At 51.7% G+C, this 22,290-nt stretch overlaps 1 protein-coding gene across 1 annotated transcript; it reads left to right on the top strand.

Moving 5' to 3' along the window:
- The first annotated feature begins 8,079 nt into the window (after positions 1 to 8,079).
- On the top strand, positions 8,080 to 20,259 carry TLX1 (T cell leukemia homeobox 1). Its single transcript, XM_006277473.3, has 3 exons — positions 8,080 to 8,701; positions 10,369 to 10,570; positions 18,869 to 20,259. Exons 1-3 carry the CDS (start codon positions 8,248 to 8,250, stop codon positions 19,089 to 19,091), a joined length of 879 nt encoding a protein of 292 aa, XP_006277535.1. The 5' UTR covers positions 8,080 to 8,247; the 3' UTR covers positions 19,092 to 20,259.
- Positions 20,260 to 22,290: the final 2,031 nt, after the last annotated feature.

Consider the following 22,290-nt stretch of genomic DNA (forward strand, 5'->3'; position numbering starts at 1 on the left):
TGAAGGGACTATCTCTAGGTCACAGGGGACAGATCCAGGGTTTCTGCTTTACCCTGGAAGATCCCAATAATTTCCATAGATCCCAGGATGCCTGGACACTTGTCCTGAGTCACAAGGCCAGACTGCCTGTCACCCTCCTCCTCACTGCACATAATTGGACAAAGAAAGGAGAGAAGCTGGCTGAAAATTTAGGCCCTGAAATGTCCTGGATCTGGTGAGTGACTTCAGCTGATACCCTTGCTGCTGCTGTTGGAGCTTTGGTTGTCCTTAAGGCACTTTGCTGTGGCTAGGGCCATGGTGTGGTGGGACTGCTGAGTGTTATATTACTCTCATCTTAACCAGCTCACGGTTGCCTTGAGATTCCTGGCTGGCACCTGCCTGGTGCGTTCACAGGTGGCATTTTTGTGGTGTGAGACCCATGGGGTGGAGAAGCCTGGGCTCTACAAATGCGGGCCCTATCCTCTGGTTGCAGCTGTCAGGATCTACTGCAATGCATATAGAGAGGTAAATAATAACCACATGATGATGATGATGCAATTATATATAATATTAATTGCATTGTATATATGTAATTGCATTGTGAGTGTGCATATATATGTAATATGTAATATTTAATGGGGGGTGTTTATATATATATATATAGAGAGAGAGAGAGAGAGAGAGAGGTCCATGCACACATACATTATTTATACATATATATAACATTATTTATGTATATATTACATATATACATTATATATATACATTATATGTATGTATATATGCATGCATGGCCCTCTATCTGGGATCTTTGGATCATCTATTGATACCAAGAGCAGGGCATTGATGATTGTGGCTGTTTCCCTGCTTTACCTGTGGCAGGTTAGGAGGTTGTGTCAGAGCCAACAGTAGTCTTATGTAGAGTTTAGATGATGGCTTTGTCTGGGCTGGTTTGGAGAGGGCTGATCCTGCCTCAAGCAGGGGTTGGACTAGATGTGACCTCCACAAGTCCCTCCCAGCCCCACTTTTCTGTAAGTCTCTCTCTATATATATAATGAATGTGTTTTATATCTATACACAGTAAGCTGTGTATATATAATGGGTGTATGTTATATATAATATAGCATATATATAATATATGTGTATACATACACACACACACACACACACACATATATATATAAACATACACATACACACAAATTTGTGCATATATAATGGGAGCAGTCTATCTATATTATGTCATAGATAATGTATATTGTATATGTGTATAATATATCCCTACTATATATACAGTTATTAGAGATATAATTATATATAGTGTGTGCAAATATAATGGGGGTTTTATCTATATAATGTATTATGTGCATTATATGAGTATATGTAATGGAGATGTGTGTTATATCTATAAGTAGATAGATATAACACACATATCACACACACACATATTTATATCTCTATATAATGGGGTGTTACATACACACACGATGAATTATATAGATAAGGGGGATGTGTGTGATATCATGCAATACATGCATTGCACACATAACTCCTGCTAGCATCCAGCCCCTCCGGCAGAGCCGGCACCCCTGAGGTTTGCAGCCCAGGGCCGGGGGCGGGGGGGCTGCCTGCCCTCTCCAGGCAGGAGACCTTCCTTTGCTGTCCCCCCGGTGCACACCCGGGGCTCCCCCGGCCTCCCCCTGCCACCCCCCGACGGTGCCATTAAGCCGGGCAGGGGAAAACTCCTTGAAACCGTCATCAGCTCCTGCCCTCCACCCTGCATCCTAACCACAAGGACTTGGGTTGATGGAGCTGGCGCCAGCAGGTTCCCAGAAGAGTTCAGAAGTCAAGAACTCGGGCAGGTAGCGAGGGAGGGGGCTGGAAACCCGATCCCCCCCGGGCGGGGCAGGAAGCGGCGCGATCAGGCCGGCCGGCCGGCCGGGATCGGGGCCCTTTCTCCGGGTGGGGGGGCTTTTCTCCTGTAGTTGGGGGGAGGGGGCCCTAGTTTTTCGGGGGGATCAAGATCGGGGCCTTTTCTCCTGGGGGGACCAGGATCAGGGCCCTTTCTCCTGCAAACGGGGCAGGCAGCCCAGTCCCCCCAGTGCACTAGCGGTTCCCTGACTGGTGGGACTGGCTTCTTCCGACTCAAGTGCAAGGTTTGACCTTGAACCCTTTGGTGGGAGCCAGCTGCGCCGACCGCGAGTGTGCAAGGGCCCACGGGTGTGCAAACGGCTTCGTGGGGTTGTGGGGGGGGGTGTGTGAATCGCGTTGCAACGGAGCCAGGTCTGGGCGCCTGGCCGGGCTGTGCATGTGGGTGTCACTCCGGATCAGCGGGGCTTGCCCCCCGTCCCCACTCCGCCGCGGGTCTCCAAGCCCTGGAAGCAGCTGGGAAATTGGTCTTGACAGGGAACTAACCCAGCGGGGCAAATATTTATTCCGCGGTTATTGGGCGCGGCGGACACCGGAGAGGGCCCCTGGGCAGGGCGGGTCGATAGCTGCCTTTGATCCGTGTCCCGGGTGCATTTCCCGACACATGACCCCCTCCCTCCACCCCCATAACCGCTCAGCACAGCAGGGCCCCATCTGCCAGGGGCTGGATCTGATGGAGACGGGAGCCGTACCAATGCACTCGATTTTAAGACGAGCCCCTTTGCACCCACTACGGGCATTTTTTAACCCTTTGGCAAAGGCTGGGAGTCAGGCATGGGAGAGAGCATGTGAAACCATTCTGCCCCCCAGCCGCCCGAACAAAAATCCCCCCACTCCAGCTGGGCTTGCAGAAGGAAGGGGATGGCTGCACCTTGAAGTCCGAGCCAGCTTCTCTCCGCCCTTCTCTGCTTGCAACACGGGCTCTGCTGGCTACAAAACCTGCGGATCCTCCGCTCCTCTCTGCGCTGCGCGGAGCAACCCCCCCCAGGCCGTGAATCCCCCCATAAAGAGTCCGCAGGACCCGGGTTTGAATGGCTTCACCTGTTGGGGAGGGGGCTTTGCACAGTATGTGCAGGGAGGGAGGGGCTATTCTGGTTGCTAATGGTCTGCGCTGGGCTGGCTTCGGCATAGGAGCAGCAGAGTATTTCATTAAAGTTTCATGCGGGTCAATTGCCCGGGACTGGAAAAAAAAAGGGGGTGGGGAGGGGAGCAAATCCCAGCCCGAGCTCGCGTCTGAAATATTAATACTTTAATGCTGGCTGTTAAATAAGCCGGTCCCGCAGGCTTGCAAATCAATTCCTCCTAATGCACTCCCGGGCCGGCCCCGCGCCCAGACGTTTCTCCTCCAGGATGATTCACTTATGTCAATTGCTCGCCCAATTAGGAGGCGCAGGAGGCAGCCGGGCTCTGCCCGCGCTCCTGCCGCGGCCGCGGGCTCGGGCTCGGGCTCGGGCCGGCGCGTGGGAGTAGTCATACTACCGGCCCGGGGCTGCTGCTCTTCAGCCTAGAAATCCGGGGATGGGCTGGAAGGGACATCTAGTTATCATAATCATCCTCATCCTCGAAATGCTAGAGAAGGCGGGCTGGAAGGGGCCTCTGGAAGTCATCTGGTAATAATACTAGTAATCATAATCCTCATCCTAGAAATCGTAGAGAAGCCGGGCTGGAAGAAGCTTCCAGAGGTCTTCTAGTAATAATACTAATAATAGTCATCATCATCTTCACCATCGTCGTCTTAGAAATCTTAAGAGAAGGGGGGCTGGAAGGGACCCCTGGAAGTCATCTAGTAACCATGCTAATAACAGCAATAGCAAGAAGCACCATTATCACCATCCTAGAAATCCTAGGGCTGGAAGAGATCTCCAGAAGTCATGTAGCAAGAATACTAACACTATAGTCATAGCAATAGTAATCATTAACATCATCTTTGAAATCCTAGAGAAGGGGGGCTGGAAGGGATCTCCGGAGGTCCTTTAGTTGTTGTAGTAATACTAATAGCAATATTAGTAGTAATTAGACATTAGAAATATCGATAGTAATATTAACACTACACAGCAGCAGCAACAACTATGCTAATACGAATATTACTAATATTAATGCAACTACTACTAATACTAACTAGTGATACTAGTAGGACTGGGACTAGTGCTAACACTCCTAGGAGTAGTAGGAGCAGTAGCAGCAGCCGCAGGGCGCTGAGAGCGGAGAGCAGCTGCGGCCCGGGGCCAGGCCGGGGGCCGTGCGAGCCCCGCGGGGAGGGGAAGGGCAGACCCGGCCCGACTGCGCTGGGCGAGCGGCCCTTCCCCGCCCCGGGGCTGCGGGCCCCGAGCTGCGCCTGGCGCTGGCTGGGGCCGGGGCAGGCGGAGGAGCCGCGGGGAGAGCTGCCGCGGGGCCGGGCGGCTCTGCAGCTTGCACACCCGCGCCCGGAGGCGGCTTCGGCCCGGGGCACCGAGAGACGTGGCACGATGGACTTGGCTGCCGGGGGTTTATAGAGAGAGACCGGCACGTCCCGCGTGCTCCTGCGCGTGGGCAGGGAACCGGGGTTCACGTCGACGCGTGCGTGCGTGTGTGTGTGCAAACACACACACGTATATGTGGATGTCTGTGTATGTATGTGCGTATGTATAGATGTACATAGATGTACATATATATTATATATTATATTATATGTGTGCATATGTATATTATGTGTGTATATATTTGTGTGTATATATGTGTATTATAGATGTGTGAGTGTATATGTATTATGCACATATACAGACGCGTATGCACAGCTATATGCACATATATATGTATATATACAGCTATATGTATACACACATATACATATTACAGCTGTATATATGTGTGTGTATATGTATGATTGTGCGTATGCATGTCTGTATGTATATATGAGTATATATATATGTGTATATATTATATATGCATGTGTATATGCGTATACATATATGTATATTATATCTATGCATATGTATATATGCATAGCCATATATACTATAAATTAAATATACGTACAGTATGTATAATATATGTATGTTATATATGTGCGTATATATGTGTATTATATATATGCGCATGTATATATATGTGTGTGTGTAAAGACGTGTGTATGTGTGTGTATAAATATGTACACAAGCACACCCAGCTATCAGTGCACACACACATACACACAGTGTGCACAGCTTGGTGCACGGACATCACAGCCCTGTGCCCAGTACACACGTCCTTCGCCCCCCCGGGAAGTCCTCCGCGGACCCCGGCGGTGGGGGCTTCCCGGGGGCGGGGTGGGGCTGCCGGAGCCTCTGTCCCGTGTCCATCGGTCCCAGGGATCAGCCCGTCCCGGCGGTTCCCCCGCCCTGCACACCCTGTGTTCAAGCAGGGGGCCTAGTTGCTGCAGATACCCCCCGGATCGGGGCCGCCAGTGTGCCAATCCCGTGCTCAGCACCCAGCCGAGGGCAGAAGCCCCCCAGCCCGGGGCTGGCGCTTCCCACTCCGCCGGCGGCAGGACCCTGCTGCCGGGATGGAGAGCAGCAAGGAGCCCGGTGCGGGAGGAGCCGGCCTCGCAGTCCCTGCTCCGGGTTGGAGGCACGGGTCTGCCCGGGAAAGCCGTGCTTTTAACCCTCCAGGGGCTCCCAGCTTGGCAGCTTCACTGAGCCTAATTCTCCTTGGGGAGCGGGGAGACACAGCCTGCCTGCCTGCCCCGTGTCTGTCCGCTCCTAGGGCCCAGCCCGGGATAAACTAATCCGAGCGATCTGGAAACCAGCCCCCGGCTTAACCCCGGGACGCAGCTGACACCCCAGAGCCCTTCTCCCTGCTCCCCAGCCCTCACGCGCGAAGTGAGATCCAGTAGCGCTGGTGGCGGCTTCCCCCTGCTGCTGGTTGTGCAGCCCACGCGTGTTTCGGGGGGGGGGCTTGTTTTCTTGGAAGTGACTCAGCTTTGCAAAGCGAAAACAAACAGCACGGGGGGAGCCACAAGCAAAGGCAAAGGGGGCAGGGGAGTGGGCCCCACGTGGGCTGTCCACTCGTGCTCCGGCCTCAGCCGCTTGGGCTGCCCTGGGCGGGAATCCTGGCCCCGAGTGGGAGCCCGGCCTGGGTCTGCAGGAGGCAGGGGGGCCCGTGGGTCAGGAATCACGCGTGGGGGTGTGTTTACCTTTAAATCAAGGGATCTCGGGGGAGGCAGGGAAGCGATCTGGGTTTAACGCGGACGAAGCCGCGGACACATGCAAGACTCCGGGCAAAAGGGGTCGGGTTCAGGCAGAGGGCACTACACTGCACTGCACTACACTACACTGCTCTGCACTCAGCCCTCGGGGCTCCAGCGCCCAGCGAGAGCCCTTGGCCCGGGATAGCAGGGAGCGGGCAGACACGGGGCGCGGGGCCCGGGGCTGCGGGCCCGGGAAAGGCAGGTGCCATGAAATACAAGAGGCGTGGCAGCGTGTGTGTGTGTGTGTGTGTGTGTGTACTTTTACAGATACACACACACACACACACACACACACAGCGAGCTGTGCAGACACACATCTCTGTTTGTATGGGGATACAGAGTCTATATTCGTATACTACATCCGGGGTGCGTTAATGTATACATGCCTATAATGGGGATGTGTAATACAACATCCCTACACGCTATATCGTAGGTGTGTGTGCACACGCCATATAAATACGTGCGTGCATATGACTATACACACGTATGATATAGATCTAGATGTATGTGCAAGGTAATATACACTATATCTACACCGTGTGTACAAGTATATGCATCTGTGTATACACACGTTCTATCATCTCTCTGCGTATACCTGTATATATGTGTAGGTATGCATATATACACACACACATCATATATATAACATATCATTGGTGCGTGTATATACGTGTAGATATATATATAGAGATATATATATATGGTGTGTATATGTAAATCTACATATATGCGCAGAGATAATATATATAGTGTGTGTATATCTCTATATGTCGTGTATGTATATATATGTATATGTACACATATACACAGAAAAATGTTATAATATATATATAATATATATATAACATATATAGTATATATGTGTATAAATATACATATTCACACATACATCATATATATAGCTAGATATATGATGTATGTATAACCATATATATGTGTAGATTTGCAAATACACACATGTACTCCGTATGACAGATACCAACACACTATATGTGTGTGTGTATAATAACATATATATTTGTGTAGATATATATATAAACACATAATATCATATAGCTAGCTAGCTGCCAATACACAAACACACCATATAGATAGATAGAGAGACTGTATATATATGTGGTGTGTTTGTATGTATGTATATATATGTAAATATAATACACACACATCTCTCTCTTTATCTCTGTGTATACATAATGCACATTTATATGTATATAAGTATAGATAATAATATATATCCGTGTATATAGGTATATATGTATGTAGTGTGTGTGATATGTATATGTACATATCATATATGTGGGGTGTATGTACAGTTAGTTAGCTAAGTGTTGTATGTGCATATCTGACAGATACGTTCTCATATATATGGTGTGTATCTATATAGCTATCTGATGTATGTGTATATATATCTAGACATAGATACACAGAGATATGTTATTTTTATATATCTATAATAACGATATATAACTATAGAACTATATAACTATATATGTGTGTGTGTGTATACGCGCCACGTATAGCTAGATACACACGCACACATGATAGATAGCTAGATATATATATATATATATATATATAACTCTATCTATCTATCTATCTATCTATCTATCTATCTATCTATCTATCTATCTATCATGTGTGCATGTGTATCTATCTATACGTGGCGCGTGTGTATGTGCATATGATACCTCTCTATGATACATCTAGCAGTCCGTTCTCTACACACCGTGTACACCTATCATCCCCGTGTCTACATGGGTGCAGACACACACGCACACGACATCTCCCCCCAGGAGGCCGGCGGCTGCGCCCATCCCGCACGGCACCGCCGCCTGCCCGCGCGGGGCAGCGCCTCCCCCGGGCCGCGGGGCTGCACGTGCGGCCGCGCAGGATGCGCGCAGCCCCCCCGGCCCGGCCCGGCCCAGCCCCCCGCCCGCCCGCCGGCTGCCCCGCGGTTGCGCGCTGCTTCCTGCGCGCGGGGCCGAGGAAGCCTTGACTTTATAAGGCCGGCGCAGGCGAGCGCGGCGCTGCCCTCCCGCCTCGCGGGGATCATGCGTGATGCCCGGCTAGCGCCCCCGCCGCGGGCCCGGTGAAGCCCGGCCGGAGCCCGGCGGAGGTGGCGGTGGGTGCGCAGCATGGATCCCCTGGGCGCTCACCCGCTGCAGCACAGCCACGCCGAGCCCATCAGCTTCGGCATCGACCAGATCCTCAACAGCCCGGACCAGGGCAGCTGCATGATCGCCAGCCCCCGGCTGCAGGAGGCGGCGGACTACGGGCTGGGCTGCATCGTGCCCGGCGCCTACAACCCCATGCCCGGCGGCTACGGGGCAGGCGGCGGCTCGGCCGGGGGGTACGGCGGCGCCTGCAGCATGGGCTCGCTGCCCGGCTCCTACAACGTGGGCATGAACGGGGCCGGCCTCAACGCGGCCGGGGGGGTGATCCGCGTGCCGGCTCATCGGCCCCTGGCAGGGGGGGTCCCGCAGCCCCTCTCCGGCGCCGCGCCCGCGGTCAGCAACGTGGGCAGCCTCACGGGCCTCACCTTCCCCTGGATGGAGAGCAACAGGAGATACACCAAAGACAGGTTCACAGGTGAGTCCGCCCGCGGGCAAGGGATTTAGGAGCGCTGCTCTGGTCCCCGAAGCGCGGGCTGTAGCCGTGCAGCTCTTCGGGCAAACCCGGTGTCTTTTATTCGGTGTATTCATTCCTCTCCTTGTCCCCCGCTTCTGCGGGCAACACCCGGCGCCCGCGGGTGGGAATCCAGGCAGGCGTGGGCAGAAATATTCCTCCCTAAAAAATGCACCCTGAAGGACAGAGGCAGGCGGAGAGGGGGAAGCTGGCGCGAGAAGGGGGAGCTGCTTGGGGAGCTCGGCCCCAGCCCCGGGAGGAACCAGGCAGAGGGGAAGAGCAGTGGTTTCCTTCGCTCCGGCTCTCGGCACGGAGGCATGGAGGGAGGCCTGGTGCAGAACAACCCGCCCTTCCATTGCGGCTCGAGGTTTCCAGGCTCGGGGCTTTGATTTGATTTTGGGGAGGGGGGGGAAATCCCCCTTCCCACCTCTGCCAACCCATGCCCGAGCCCTGGTGTCCCCGGGAGCCCCAATTCCCGTGGCAGGGAGAGCCCCCGCCTGCCTCGGGCCCGAAGCGGCGTCTCTCCAGATGCAAGCCGAAGCGGAGCGGGTTTGCAAAGCAGCGAAAGTGCAGTAGGAAAGAGACCCCCCCCTCCCCCTTGACAGCGCAGCCTGGATAATTCCCAGATTCATTCAGAGGGATCATTTTTTTGGTTGTGGTAACTCCAGGGAACCTGTCCCGGCCCGAGGTGGCTGCGGGCGAGGCTGATGCAGGAAGGGGGCTGCGGCTAGACCTCTCCCCCCCAGCTCCCCTTGCCCTGTGCCCCACCGACCTAGTATTTCCCCCGTATGCCCCGGCCGGATGAGGCCCGGCCCGGGCACAGGGGCTGGGAGCGGGGAGGGGAAGCTCGCACCGAGCTGGCAAAATGGAGGAAGGAGATCAATGCACAGCGAAGAGATCTGCTTCCATTTCTCCCTTCTCCAGCCTCTTTGGAAGGGGGAAATAGGCCCGCGGGTCCTTGCAGTGCATGGGGGGGCTGTGGCCTTGCAAATCCCCGGCGGGGTGGGCGGCAAGGGCCCTGCAAAGAAATGCCCCGGCCTAGGCGTCTGCAGAGGCGCTGGTGGCTGGGGGGAGAGTCGGGGCTCTTTGTTGCAGCCGGGTGGGGGGGGTCCCACGCCACGCGCGACGGGATCCCCGAAGGAGAGGGGCCGGCTGGTGCTGTACCCATTACACGGGTACCCACCGCATGGACCATGGGTTCATCGACCCCCCACACTGCGCCCACCGGGCTTTCCCGACGCGCCAGGTGCCCCCTGTGAAAGCGGCACACTCGTGGATCCTCATTAGAGACCTGCATGGACTCTGACCCCCCGCTGCCCACCCCGCCCGCCCCCCTGGGTTGGCAGCCAGGATCGTTCCCACCCCCAATTGCAAGCGGGGCATCACCCCCAGGAGCTCCTGGAGGGGTGGGGGGCACTCTTTGCTCTGCTCCGGGATGTCTCAGCCCAGCTCCCAGCTCCGCTTCGCTCTCCCCGGGGGACGGGGGGTGAAGCCCGGGGCTGGGGGACCCCCGTGCGTGTCTCTCTCTGCTCTTGCTTGTGGACCCCTCCTGATGTTCTGCCGCTTGCTTCTTTGCCCCCCCCTCCCTGCTCCAGTGGCGCTCTCACCCTTCACTGTAACACGTCGTATAGGTCACCCCTACCAGAACCGGACCCCCCCCAAGAAGAAGAAGCCCCGCACGTCCTTCACGCGCCTGCAGATCTGCGAGCTGGAGAAGCGCTTCCACCGCCAGAAGTACCTGGCCTCGGCCGAGCGCGCCGCCCTGGCCAAGGCGCTCAAGATGACCGACGCGCAGGTCAAGACCTGGTTCCAGAACAGGAGGACCAAGTGGAGGTACCGAGGGCCGGGCCGGGCCGGGCCGGGCAGGGGCAGGGGGTGCGCCGCGGGTCCTTGCAAAGCGCCCGGGGCTGCGGCTGCTCTGGGTGCTGCATTGTGCGGAGCTGCGTGAGTGTGTGTAAGGGGCTGCATATGCGTGAGTGTGTGTAAAGGCGGTGTGGTGTGTGTGAGAGTGTGTGTAAGAGGCATGTGTGTGCGTGAGGGTGTGTAAAGGGGGTGTATATGGAGGAGGGTGTCTGAGGGAGTGTGTGTGTAAGGGCTGTGTGTCTCTGTGAGGGGGTGTGCGTGAGTGTGTCAGGTGTGCGTGTGGAGGGGGTGTTTGTGCATGAGTGTGTGTGTCTGTGTGTGTGTGAGGGGGGTATGTGAGAAAGTGTGTATGTGGGGCTGTATGTGAATGAGTGTGTGGGGGGTTGTGTGTAAAGGGTGTGTGTGTGTGTGTGTGTGGAGCGGTGTGTGTGTGTGAGGGGCTGCGAGTGTGCATGTGTGTGTGGGGGGGTGGGGGGTTTGTCCGATCCTTGAGTGTGTCGTGTGGGGCTTGTGTTTTATCTAGTGCGCTACTGGTTTTTGGGAAGAGATTAGGTCTTGGGGTTTTTTGCACCATCTGGTATAAGGCTCCATGCATTCTGTGTGTGTGTGTGTGTGTGCGTGTGTGCGCGTGTGTGCGCGCACTTTGTCTGGTGTTTGTCTGTGTTGTGCCTGGCGCGGGCGGGGTTGTCGGCTCTTGCGGCGCACTGCCTCCGACCCGCGCCGTGCGGTGTGTGTGTTGTGTAGTGTGTGCTTCCCCCGGCTCCCCGCGCCTTTCAGCCGGTGTGTGTTGTGTAGCGGGTGCGCGCTTTCTCCGGGGTGTCGTTGTCTGTTGGTTTTTCAAGCCGCCCGGAATATGCTCCACTTATTTGTGTGTGCTTGTGCTTGTGCGTGTCGTGTAGGGCCTGTTTCACCAAGTGTGCTACAGTTTGCTGGGGGATTGTACATTTCTCCACTTAGTGTGTGTGTGTGTGTGTGTGTTTCAGAGCGAGTCTGTTTTCTCCAGGGTTGTATTCTCCCTGAGTTTTGCTCGCTGCCTGGGATGGCCTCCGTGTGTGTTTGTGTTTGTGTGTGCTTTCCCTAATTATCTGTGTGCTGTGTGTAGCCCGTGAGGCGGTATAGACAGTTTACTACTTATTCAGTTTGTGTGCGTGTGCGTGCGTGTGTATGTGTGTGTGTGCGCTTTCCCTAGCTGAGCTGTATCCAGCCCGTGCGGCTGCACAGGCAGTTTCCTACTTGCTCTATTTATTTGTGTGTTTGCGTGCGTGCGTACGTGTGTAAGTGTGTGTGTGCTTTCCCTGATTGTGTGCTGTATCTAGCCCGTACGAGGGCACAGGCAGTTTGCTGCCTGCTCCCTATATTTGCGTGAGTTGTGTTTGATCTTTGCGGTGTGTGTGTGTGTGTGTGTGTACTTCCTTTCATTATGTGTTGTCTATCCCGTGCGACGGTAGAGGCAAATTTGCTCCCTGCTCCATTTATTTGCGTGCGCGCGTGTGTGAGTTTGCTTTCCCCGATTGTGTATTGTGTCTAGCCCGTGCGACGGTGCAGGGAGTTTGCTACTTGCTCTCTGTATGTGTGTGTGTGCGTGCTTTCCCTGATTGTGTGCTGTACCTAGCCCGTGCGGCGGTAGGGGCAGTTTGCTACCTGCTCCATTTATTTGTGTGCGTGTGTGCGCGTGTGTGCGTGTGCTTTGTGCCGCGCCGTCTCCCGGCGCCGCGACTCGAGCAAAACTTTGTCGCGGGGTTGCGGGGCGGCTGCGGGGCCGCGCTCTCCCGGCTGCTCCGTGCGCACTTGCCTCTCTGGGCTCTTCCCACCCCCCGGGGGGCTTTCCTTCAATAGGGGGAACAAAACCCCAATTCATTGCCCCTCTCTCTGCCTCCCGGTTCCTCGCACGTCTCCCCCGCAGCGGGCAAGGCTGCACTGGGAGCAACCTGCAACGAGCCCGGATCTTTGCCCTGGGCCCTGCAGAGACTGGAGCTTGGGGTGGGGGTCCCAATCCGGCAGGGACATAGGTGCAAGGAGAAAGGTGCAAAGAAACTTCCCAGCAGTGGGTTTCCCCTGCCTTGGAGCGGGGGAAATGCCCCCCTAGTGTACTACCCAGCTCGGAGCCGCTCTCTGGGCTGGAGCTACTAAGAGGCAGCTCTGCAGGGCAGGGAGCCCCTGCCTGGGGCTGAGTGGGGGACAAGACAGACCCCCCCCCCCCGGTCGGACCCCTTCCCCAGCGCATGCACGGCCCCGGGGAGGAGGTGCTGGTTGTAGCCGTGTTGGTTTAAGGACTGATGCCCCTGGCATGGGGGCATTTGGGCTCTGGCTCAAGAGAAATCAATCCGATTCCCGAGTGCGGAAAATGCAGTAGGAGAGGAGCAGGGGAAGGACCGGAGCGGATCCCGGGTGGTTGCAGTGCGGCGTTTGCCGAAAAGACAAAGGGTTTTAGCGGGGGCCAAAACCGCGCTGGAGGTCTGAACTTCTCGTTGAGGCGGCGGAGAGAGGAGCAGGGGAGCCCCAGGAGCCGCCTCGGGCCCGGGGACAGGGCGGGGAGGGAACGGGTCTGAGACCGGGCGTCCTCCGGGGCTGCTACCCCGGCACTGCGAGGGTGGGATCACGGTGGGGTGGACGGGAGTTTTAACATGCCAGAAGGGGATAGAAGGGGATTTTTAACTTTACAGAGAAACAAACAAACAGAAAAAGAGAGAGAGAGAGAAACTAGCGCCGTAGGAAAAAGAAATCTATCTATCTATCTATCTATCTATCTATCTATCTATCTATCTATCTATCTATCTATCTATCTATCTATCTATCTATCTATCTATCTATCTATCTATCTTTGTTAGTTGTTAAGAAATCAGTGCTAGCCAACTTTATTTTCACCGGATAGTTTTACATAGTTACAGTGCGTAGATAGATGTATTTATTTAGTTAGTTAACTATTTAAAACTATCCGGCGAAATAAATTTATCTACACACTACCTAGATAGATAGATCGAGCTCTAACTGTACAGACACGCGTGCATTATCATAATTAGTATAATATATAGCTATACATCTCTACCTGTGTATCTCTGTCTATATATTATTAGTATGCATTTCTATATATATTATTAGTATAATACATCTCTATATATCTCTATATTTATATCTCTATATCTGTATGTATGTATCTATCGCTTGGTAGATCGATCGATCGATCAGATCTATCCCTCAGTCACTAGATCGCTGATCTGTCTATTGCTCAATGGATATATCTATCGCTCAGTCATTCAATCGGTTATTGCTCGACCTATCGCTCTACCTATGGATCCAGCTACAGACCTACCTACCTACTTTCCTTCTACCAATCACCCGCAATTGACTTTGAATCAGTTGCTTTCCATTTGCTGGTGCAAATCCTGTTGTGCCCGGGAGCTCCATGAGGGTTAAAAGCTATTTTCCTTCCCAGCTACAAACCCCGTGTCTACTGGCATGAATATTCACTTCCCCAGAGGTGGATTTGATCCCTCAGACACGTGGGGCCAAATGGAGGAGATTCGAGATGATATGTGTGCGTGTGCGTGTCTATCTATCTATCTATCTATGTGTTGATCGATAGATATATCCAGTGAGCTATAGACAGAGCGATAGATAGAGCAATAGACAGATAAATAGATTAATTGAGCGGTAGCTAGATAGTGAGCAATAGATACATCCATTGAGGGACAGAGAGATAGATAGGCGGCTCGGTGGATGTGGACAGGCATTTCTTGGCCGGGGTCGGAGGGGGGTGCAGACGACACAAGAAGCGGAGGGGTCCCCTGGGGCCGTGCAATCTCCCCCCCACACCTTTGCTGGGAGCCTTTACTGCGTGTGAAGCCCCCCGGTGCGGCAGCCGGGCCCGTCCCCTCGGGGCTGCCCTGGGCCGCGGGTCCGCGCGATCTCTGTCCCGCAAAGTAACCCGCTGTGGCTGGACCGGGACAGGTCTGAGCCCGGGGCAGGGCGCTGCGGGCTTGGAGGAGCAGCCGGGTTTAGGCACGGGGCGGGCTCGGGGGGGTTAAGCGATTGCAATGCTAGGAATACATCCTTCTCTCCGGGCTCTGGCCGCTTGCTGCAGCCCCCTGGAGCCGGCTGGGAGGGGGGACCACAGCCGCCCAAAGTCCCTCCCAGGAGCCGCAAACCCGTGCCAGGAGCCGGATCGGGCTCACCCGGGGCTCCTGGATCAGGATCGGGGCCGCTACTTTGCAACTTCAGGGCCCAATTCTGCTGGAGCCGAGGCACCAGCGCGGTGCAGAGCAGGGCAGGCAAGGGGTGTCTTTCCAGTAGAGATAAGGGAGCCCTTGCCGGTGCGCGGGCAGACGGGGCCCAGCTCCGCGGTTAGTCCCGGGTCCCCCGCTGCTTGCCAGCGCCGCTGCCTGGGAGCGATGGCCCGGCTCGGCCCCGCATTCATCAGCTCTTACCACTAATTATAAAGGCGACTGGGTTACATTTCTCTATGAAGTCAAAACAGTATTAAATATGCATCGCCAGGAAATTTGCGGTGGAAGGAAAACTCCTCCATTATTTATGTAATTCTTTTTTTTTCCTTCCTCCCCTGCCTCTTTTTCAGAAAATAATTGCGTGGCTTTGCTTGAGTTTTGTCCTGTTTCAACAGGGCAGGCATTTCCCCTCCCTTTTGAAGTGAGAGGAGCTGGTTCCAGGGCTTGGCTCGGATTGCAGGCACCTACCCCTGCTCCTTGCTAAGAAATCAGTGCTAGGCAACTTTATTTCACCCGGGAGTTTGAAATAGTCTATCTATCTATCTATCTATCTATCTATCTATCTATCTATCTATCTATCTATCTATCTATCTATCTATCTATCGCTTTATGTATTATTACTATTAGTATAATATCTATCTAGCTAGCTTTATATTTATATTTCTGTGTCTATGCATCTGCTTCTGTTGTTAAGAAATCAGTGCTAGCCAGCTTTATTTCACCCAGTTGTTTTAAATAGTTATATGGAGAGATATATATAACTATATTTATATAACTATATGTAGTTTTATGTATTATATTATTAGTATTATCTATCTGTCTCAGTTAGTTGTTCAGAAATCAGTGCTAGCCAACTTTATTTCCCCTGGAAGTTTAAAATAATTATCTCTCTCTATATATTTATATCTATATCTAATATATGCAACTGTAGATATATAACTATATATCATTTTATGCATTATCATTATTAGTATAATCTCTATCTATATATCTCTATATTTATATCTATTTAGCTATCTAGCTAGCTATCATCTATTTCTGTTAGTTAAGAATCAGTGCTTGCCAACTTCATTTTACTTGATAGTTTTAAATAGTTATCTATATCTAACTATATCTATATATTTATGCTATTATTATTATTAGTATAATATATTTCTATATCTATCTACACACAAAAGCATGCGCATATACAGATAGGAATATACATATACAGAGGTGGTTAGCTGAAGGCAGGGCAAGAGGGCACTTTCTAGAGATAAACTGATTTACTTTATCAGAAGCTGTGAAAAAAGGCCTGAGAAGGCATCTGACTAGTAGGTTGTTGCCTGTGAAAGCTTGGATTTTTACATATATTATATAGTTTGACATAGATGCAGTTCTGAATCATGGATTTTATATATGTATAAAATCTGTGGTTTTATAGAAGCAGTTTTGTTCATGGATTTGATGTATGTATGTATGTATGTATGTATATGTAAAGTTTATGTAATTTACATATATTTAAATATATGATTCAGAACTGCTTCTATATAACAATATATAAAATCCGTATGTATGGATCCTGATCCAGGATATATATATATGGAGATATATATCTATATCTATCTCTCTCTCTATATATATGGATATTTTGTGTGTATATATATATATATATATATATATATATATATATATATATTACACACACAAAATCTGTGATTCAGAACAGCTTTTTCTTTTCTTTTTGTGGAATGAAATAACACATTGATGGCGCTAAATAATAATCAATGTCATATACATTAAGCAGTGTGGGCAAGAGAGGGAGAGTCTAGATCCAATCCACGTATTTCGTGTTGTGAAAGCTCTGCGCTGGGGCCCTTCTCAGTGGGGCTGGAGCAGAGGATTTCCTTGCCAGCTTCGTGGCAGCCTCCTGGCTTGTTGTTTGCCCAGCTCTAATGCGTTGTGAACCTCTTCAGGGGATCAATAGCAAAAAGAATAAATAAAAAGAAAACCCAGCCCAACAGCAGTTTCATTACACATTGATTTTAAAACAGAATTGAGTGAGCAGCGGGGAAAGGAGGGGAGAACATGGAGCAGCGATTGGAGGCGGTGAGTAGTTTTGGTTGCAGCTGCAGATACAGAGCAGGGAGGAAGTTTCCGATGGGCAATTCTCCCATTAGCTGCTTAATCAGGGGGAAAAAGTCCCTGATTTTAACACCAGACCGGGTTACTCAGATTGCACCTTGTAGGGGAGCCACAAAGGTCTAACGTGTGCTGAGTTAGGCCTAGAAGCTAAGTTCGGGGCTAGCTGTATTCCCTGAGACTATTGATGCATTTGCTATATATATGTGTGTGTGTGTATCTATCTCTATCTAGATACATCTATATTTATACTACATCTCTCTATCTAGATATATCTATTTATATATCTAGCTAGAGAGATGTAGTATAAATATAGATACATCTAGATTTATCTATATATATAGATCTATCTATCTAGATATAGATATAGATATATAGTATAAATATACCTACATCTAGATATATCAAGATAGAAATATATATCTAGATACAGTATAGAGATATCTAGTATAAATACAGATAAATCTAGGTGTATATAGATATATCCAGATAGAGATATATACCTAGAGAGAGAGATATATCTAGATATAGATATATAGAGATATGTAGTGTAAATACAGATAAATCTAGATGTATATAGATATATCTAGATAGAGATATGTAGTATAAATATAGATCTAGCTAGAGATAGATATGCATATGTACACCTAGATACAGATCGCTATAGATATGTATATGCATATGCAGAAGGCAGGGCAGGATGGCTCCTTAGACTAGAGACAGTTTCAGAGAGGCGTGAGCTTTTACCAGCAACAACCTACTGATCAGAGGCCTCCTCTGGCCTTTCATAGCCTCCGACCAAGCAAAGCTACTGCCTCTCTGAACTAGTTTGTCTCCAAGGTGGCCCCTTGCCCTGCCTTCTGCCTGCCTTTGCTTAACCAGCTCTGAATATGTATAGACCTTTCTATCTATGTGCCCATGCATATGTGCAATGCATGTCTATTTAGTGTTTTCTGTCCCACGTCCAGCCCGGACCTCATGCCCGCACAGCTGCCCTCCCACCCCGCCATCTCCCCCGGCTTCCTGCAGCCCGCGGGGAAGCCATGCAGCCGTGGGAAGGACAATGAGTTGAGTCTCCCCAAAGGCTCTGTAACCTGAGCCCCGCAGGGCAGTAGGCCTTGGCTTCCAGACAGGCCAGACCAGCTTGGGTGCATCGGTCTCCACCCCCTTCCCCTCCCCGGCACCAGCCCGCAGCTCCCTGCTCGGGGCCAAATCCTTAGTTCACCACTGACGGACATTCAAGGGATTTTGCAAGAGGGAGGAAGGACGAAAGACGTCAGATCTAGGCCTCCCCAAATCTTGCAAGTGGCTCCGCTGGCCTTGGAGGAGAAGGAGGCGCCCTTGAAATCCCGGGAGTCCATCCCGTCCCTCGAAGCCATTGCTAATTAAGCTGGGAGAGGCGGGGGCGGCGAGGGTGGATTTAATTTCCTCCGTTCCCAAGGGAAGTGGCCTGGCCGGAGTCATTTTTGCAGCCGTCTGGGCTGAGTTTGGAGGCCCAGCTAGCAGGGGTCAAGGTGGCTTTTGGCTCCACAAAGGGGACAGCAGGGGCTGCTGAGAAAGGCGTCATGGAGGCACCTGAGCTGGGCTGCAGAAAGGGCCAAGGAGGCGGGGGGCAGGAAGGTCTCTGTCCGGGGCCTCTCTCGGAGTTAGTCTGGAGGAGGAAGATGCCTCCTCCCCATCAGAGCTAGGGGCTCTCGGCTCCTGGTGGAGCTCGAACCCGCGTCTGAGGGGCATATCCTGACCACCAAGCTAGAGGGGGTGATGGCTTCTGGGTCCCCGCGTGGAGGAATGAACTATCCGTAGTGCCAGAGAGCGTGGGGATCTCTCGTGGCCTCGTTGTCCAGGGGGGAGTGGGGCGGGCAGCTGGGATCTCAGCCCCTCCCGGGCCACGGCTCATTCACGCTGGGCTCCTGCTTTCCCCCAGGCGGCAGACGGCGGAGGAGCGGGAAGCGGAGCGGCAGCAAGCCAACCGCATCCTCATGCAGCTGCAGCAGGAGGCCTTCCAGAAGACCATCAACCAGCCCATCCAGGCCGACCCCATCTGCGTCCACAACTCGTCCCTCTTTGCCCTCCAGAACCTCCAGCCCTGGTCCGACGACTCCACCAAGATCACCAGCGTCACCACCGTGGCCTCGGCGTGCGAATAAAGCCCCGGGCGGTGGGGGCATCCGCCTGCGTTCAGAGCCACCCCAGTCCCGGAGCCCCCTTCCTCCCCGGGGGCAGCTGCCACCCACGCACAAGTCTGGGGGACGATCCACCCACAAGCAGTGTTTCCTCTTTCTTTCTTTTCCCTTTTGAAAGCCTCCGATGCCAGCCAAGTCCTGGCAAAGGGCTTGCTCAGCTATCCACGCCGCTTTTCCAAAAGCTACGGAGGAAACCCCCCCTCTGATTCCCATCCACGGCCAGTGCAGACCCTGGGCTCGGGCTTTCCGGCTGGTTGTTTCAGACACAGCGGCGCTGTCCTGCTTGGGACCTTTCCGGGCCGAGCCCCGGGGCACTCGCGCGGCAGAAACGCTCAGGCCGGACTCGGGCGACGGACAAAACAGCCCAGCTCGCTCCCGTCACGCGGCAGAGAGTCCTTTGCATAGCAGTTAGGGATGCCTCCGCCCCTTTTAATTAATATTTTTCCAGGGGAGGACTAAGAGGAGAATCTGACAGAGCTTTGACGAGAGCAGATGCAACGTTTCAAACAATCGTATGAAGATTCCTGGCGGTTTCCCTGGAAACCTCAGACTCTACATTGATCAACTTATATTTTAATAACTATGAGACATCTGTGGCATTTCGCAGGGATAATGCAGTTTCATTCAGCGGATTATTTCGGTATCATTTACAGACGTTGTTCAATATTTTATTTACCTTTTCTTTCCCCTTTTGCTTTAGAAGTCGGTTGATGATGGGGAGGGGGGCAACCTCCTTCAACTGTTTCACTCGGTCATTTCTACCGTCGTACGGAGGGAACGAGATGTGATGTAAGCGAGGCACTTCTTATAGCAAAACGCCAGGAATATATAGATTATATATATATTATACAATATATATTTTTCAGTTATGTATACGCTAAAGCCACACTGCCAATTCAAGCAGCTGGTGCAAACAATCAATCAAAAAACCTATTTTCAGTGAGATTTTTAAAGGCGTTCATTTGTTCTGTTTTGTTTTGTTTTTTAAGTTATGCACTTATAAGGTGTTTTATGTGTATTCATTTTATAAAGTGCTTGTGTAATTTATGTGGGGGAAAAATTAAAAAAAAAAAAAGGAATAAACAAAAAAAATCTCCAGGGCACTGGACAAATCATCAAACGCCTTGTTCTTGTCTTTCTACCGGTTTCTATAAAGGGGACGGTAGGTCACAAGTCAGAGGCAATGGCCTTCCAAACGAAGATATAAATGGATTTAACATTCCCCTTCCCTTTCCTTGCAGGCACTTGGCTTCTGCGGCTATAGGGGCATGTCATATATTTTCATGTTGATCCTATAAACATTGTCAGGCCCCGATCCAATAGAATACTTTACCCCTTGCTTAATTTTAAGCACTTTGGTGGGATTATTTCTGTGGTTGCAGCTAGCAGCTGCCAAGTGCTTTGCGGGGCAGCAATGGGATTGCTCTCATGCTTAAAGGAAACACGTGCGTACATACTTTTCTGAATTGGGCCTGAGTGCTTTGCTGGATTGAGGCCACTTGATTGATTTTAGGGCGCTGAGTATTTATTGACAGGGGGAAGTGGCCAGAAGAGCTGGAGAAGAAGCTAAATTTGCAACGCTGCCCCTGTAGGCACTGGCCGCAGTGCTTCAGATGTACACCTCGCCTTACTCCGGAGTAACTTCCCATGCACACCAACCCTTTGCCGAAGGGAAATGAAGCCAGTGGAAATATCCCCACTGACCATCACGGACCTCGGGATCACAGGAAAGCCGGGCTGGAAGGGACCTCACAGGGTCATCTAGCCCCCTGCTCGAGGCAGGATTGTGCCTATCCAAAGCATCCCAGTCTGTCCAACCTGCTCTTGAAAACTTCCAAGGATGGAGCGACCACGACGCCTGTAGTGCTTGGCCACCCTCATAGCCAGGAAGTCCTTCCTGATCTCCACCCTCGAATTAGACCTTTATGTTATATGACCTGACAGCAGCGACCTCTTCTTCTGAAGCCGGTGAAGGAAACCGAACCGTATCCCAAGGCAAGCCATCGCCCGACACCCTCCAGCTAACACGCCACTCCATCTGTGCAGCACAACTAGGCAGGACTGTGGAAAAGTGGAGAAATGCTCGTCTCCACCTAACCTACCCCAAAAAGGGCCCGAGAAAGAATGCCTTGCTTGTCTGACTTCATCCCAGCCTTGCAGCGGGCCTGGTGAAAGATATCCCCCTTGCCTCTTTCATAGCTCCTGGACTGTCACAGCCACATCATCCTAACGCTGCCACTACCTGGAGAAGACCCCTTGGCGTCAACGTGGGACTTTGACTTCCTTCCAGTAATAAGCATTACCGCACAGGGTGAGTTTGCATGATTGAGCTCTTAAAATACCTCTTAAAAAACCTGGGACAATTCCCATGGGCTTCAGTTGGGTGCAGTTTTTGGTGCAGGAGTAGGATCTGGGTGTCTGAGCATGTTATGGGAGGCGAGATCACGCTTTCCCCTCTGGTTTGAATACAAAGCCGCTCCGGAAAATGAATTTAGAAAGGGGTAAACATCATGTCGTGCCAAGGTAAAGCAGGGCAAAGCCAAGAGGATTTTGTCAGAGCTCGGTTTAGAGCTGAGCTGAAAACCTTGTGCCGATGAAGTGCTTTGGTTCCTGAAACGGCACACGAGCAGACGCACACGAAGGGATCTGAGCAGCTGGAGAGGCAAAGATACCCACAGAGAAAAACACGCACGAGAGAGACCTGAGTTTTAGAGACAGAGACTGGATCCCAAGTGGTAGCTGGAATAAAATAATTTGCATGTTTTTCCCCAGACCAATTCAGTGGATGCGTTTAGCTTCACATGCCTTTCTCTCTCATACGTGTCTTTTTGAGCCCGGGGAGCAGGAGCAGGGGATATAAATTTTACTAGTTTAAAATTAGAAGCAGTATTACAGCGCGATTCCCCCCGCCCGCCCGCCCGGCTTCCCGGAAGGGAAAATGCCCAGCCACAAAGATAAGAAGGATGAGCATAATCTTCTCGATTACTATGATGCATATTTTGTTTTTTATTGCTAATCACAGAATCACAGACAAGGAGGCTGGAAGGGAGCTCGGGAGGTCACATCTAGTCCGACCTCCTGCTCAGAGCAGCACCAGCCCCAACTACATCAGCCCAGCCAAGGTTTTGTCTACCCAGGTCTTCAACACCTCCAAGGATGGAGA

This window comes from Alligator mississippiensis, chromosome 6, assembly GCF_030867095.1.
Source record: "Alligator mississippiensis isolate rAllMis1 chromosome 6, rAllMis1, whole genome shotgun sequence".
In the NCBI taxonomy this organism is placed as follows: domain Eukaryota; kingdom Metazoa; phylum Chordata; order Crocodylia; family Alligatoridae; genus Alligator; species Alligator mississippiensis.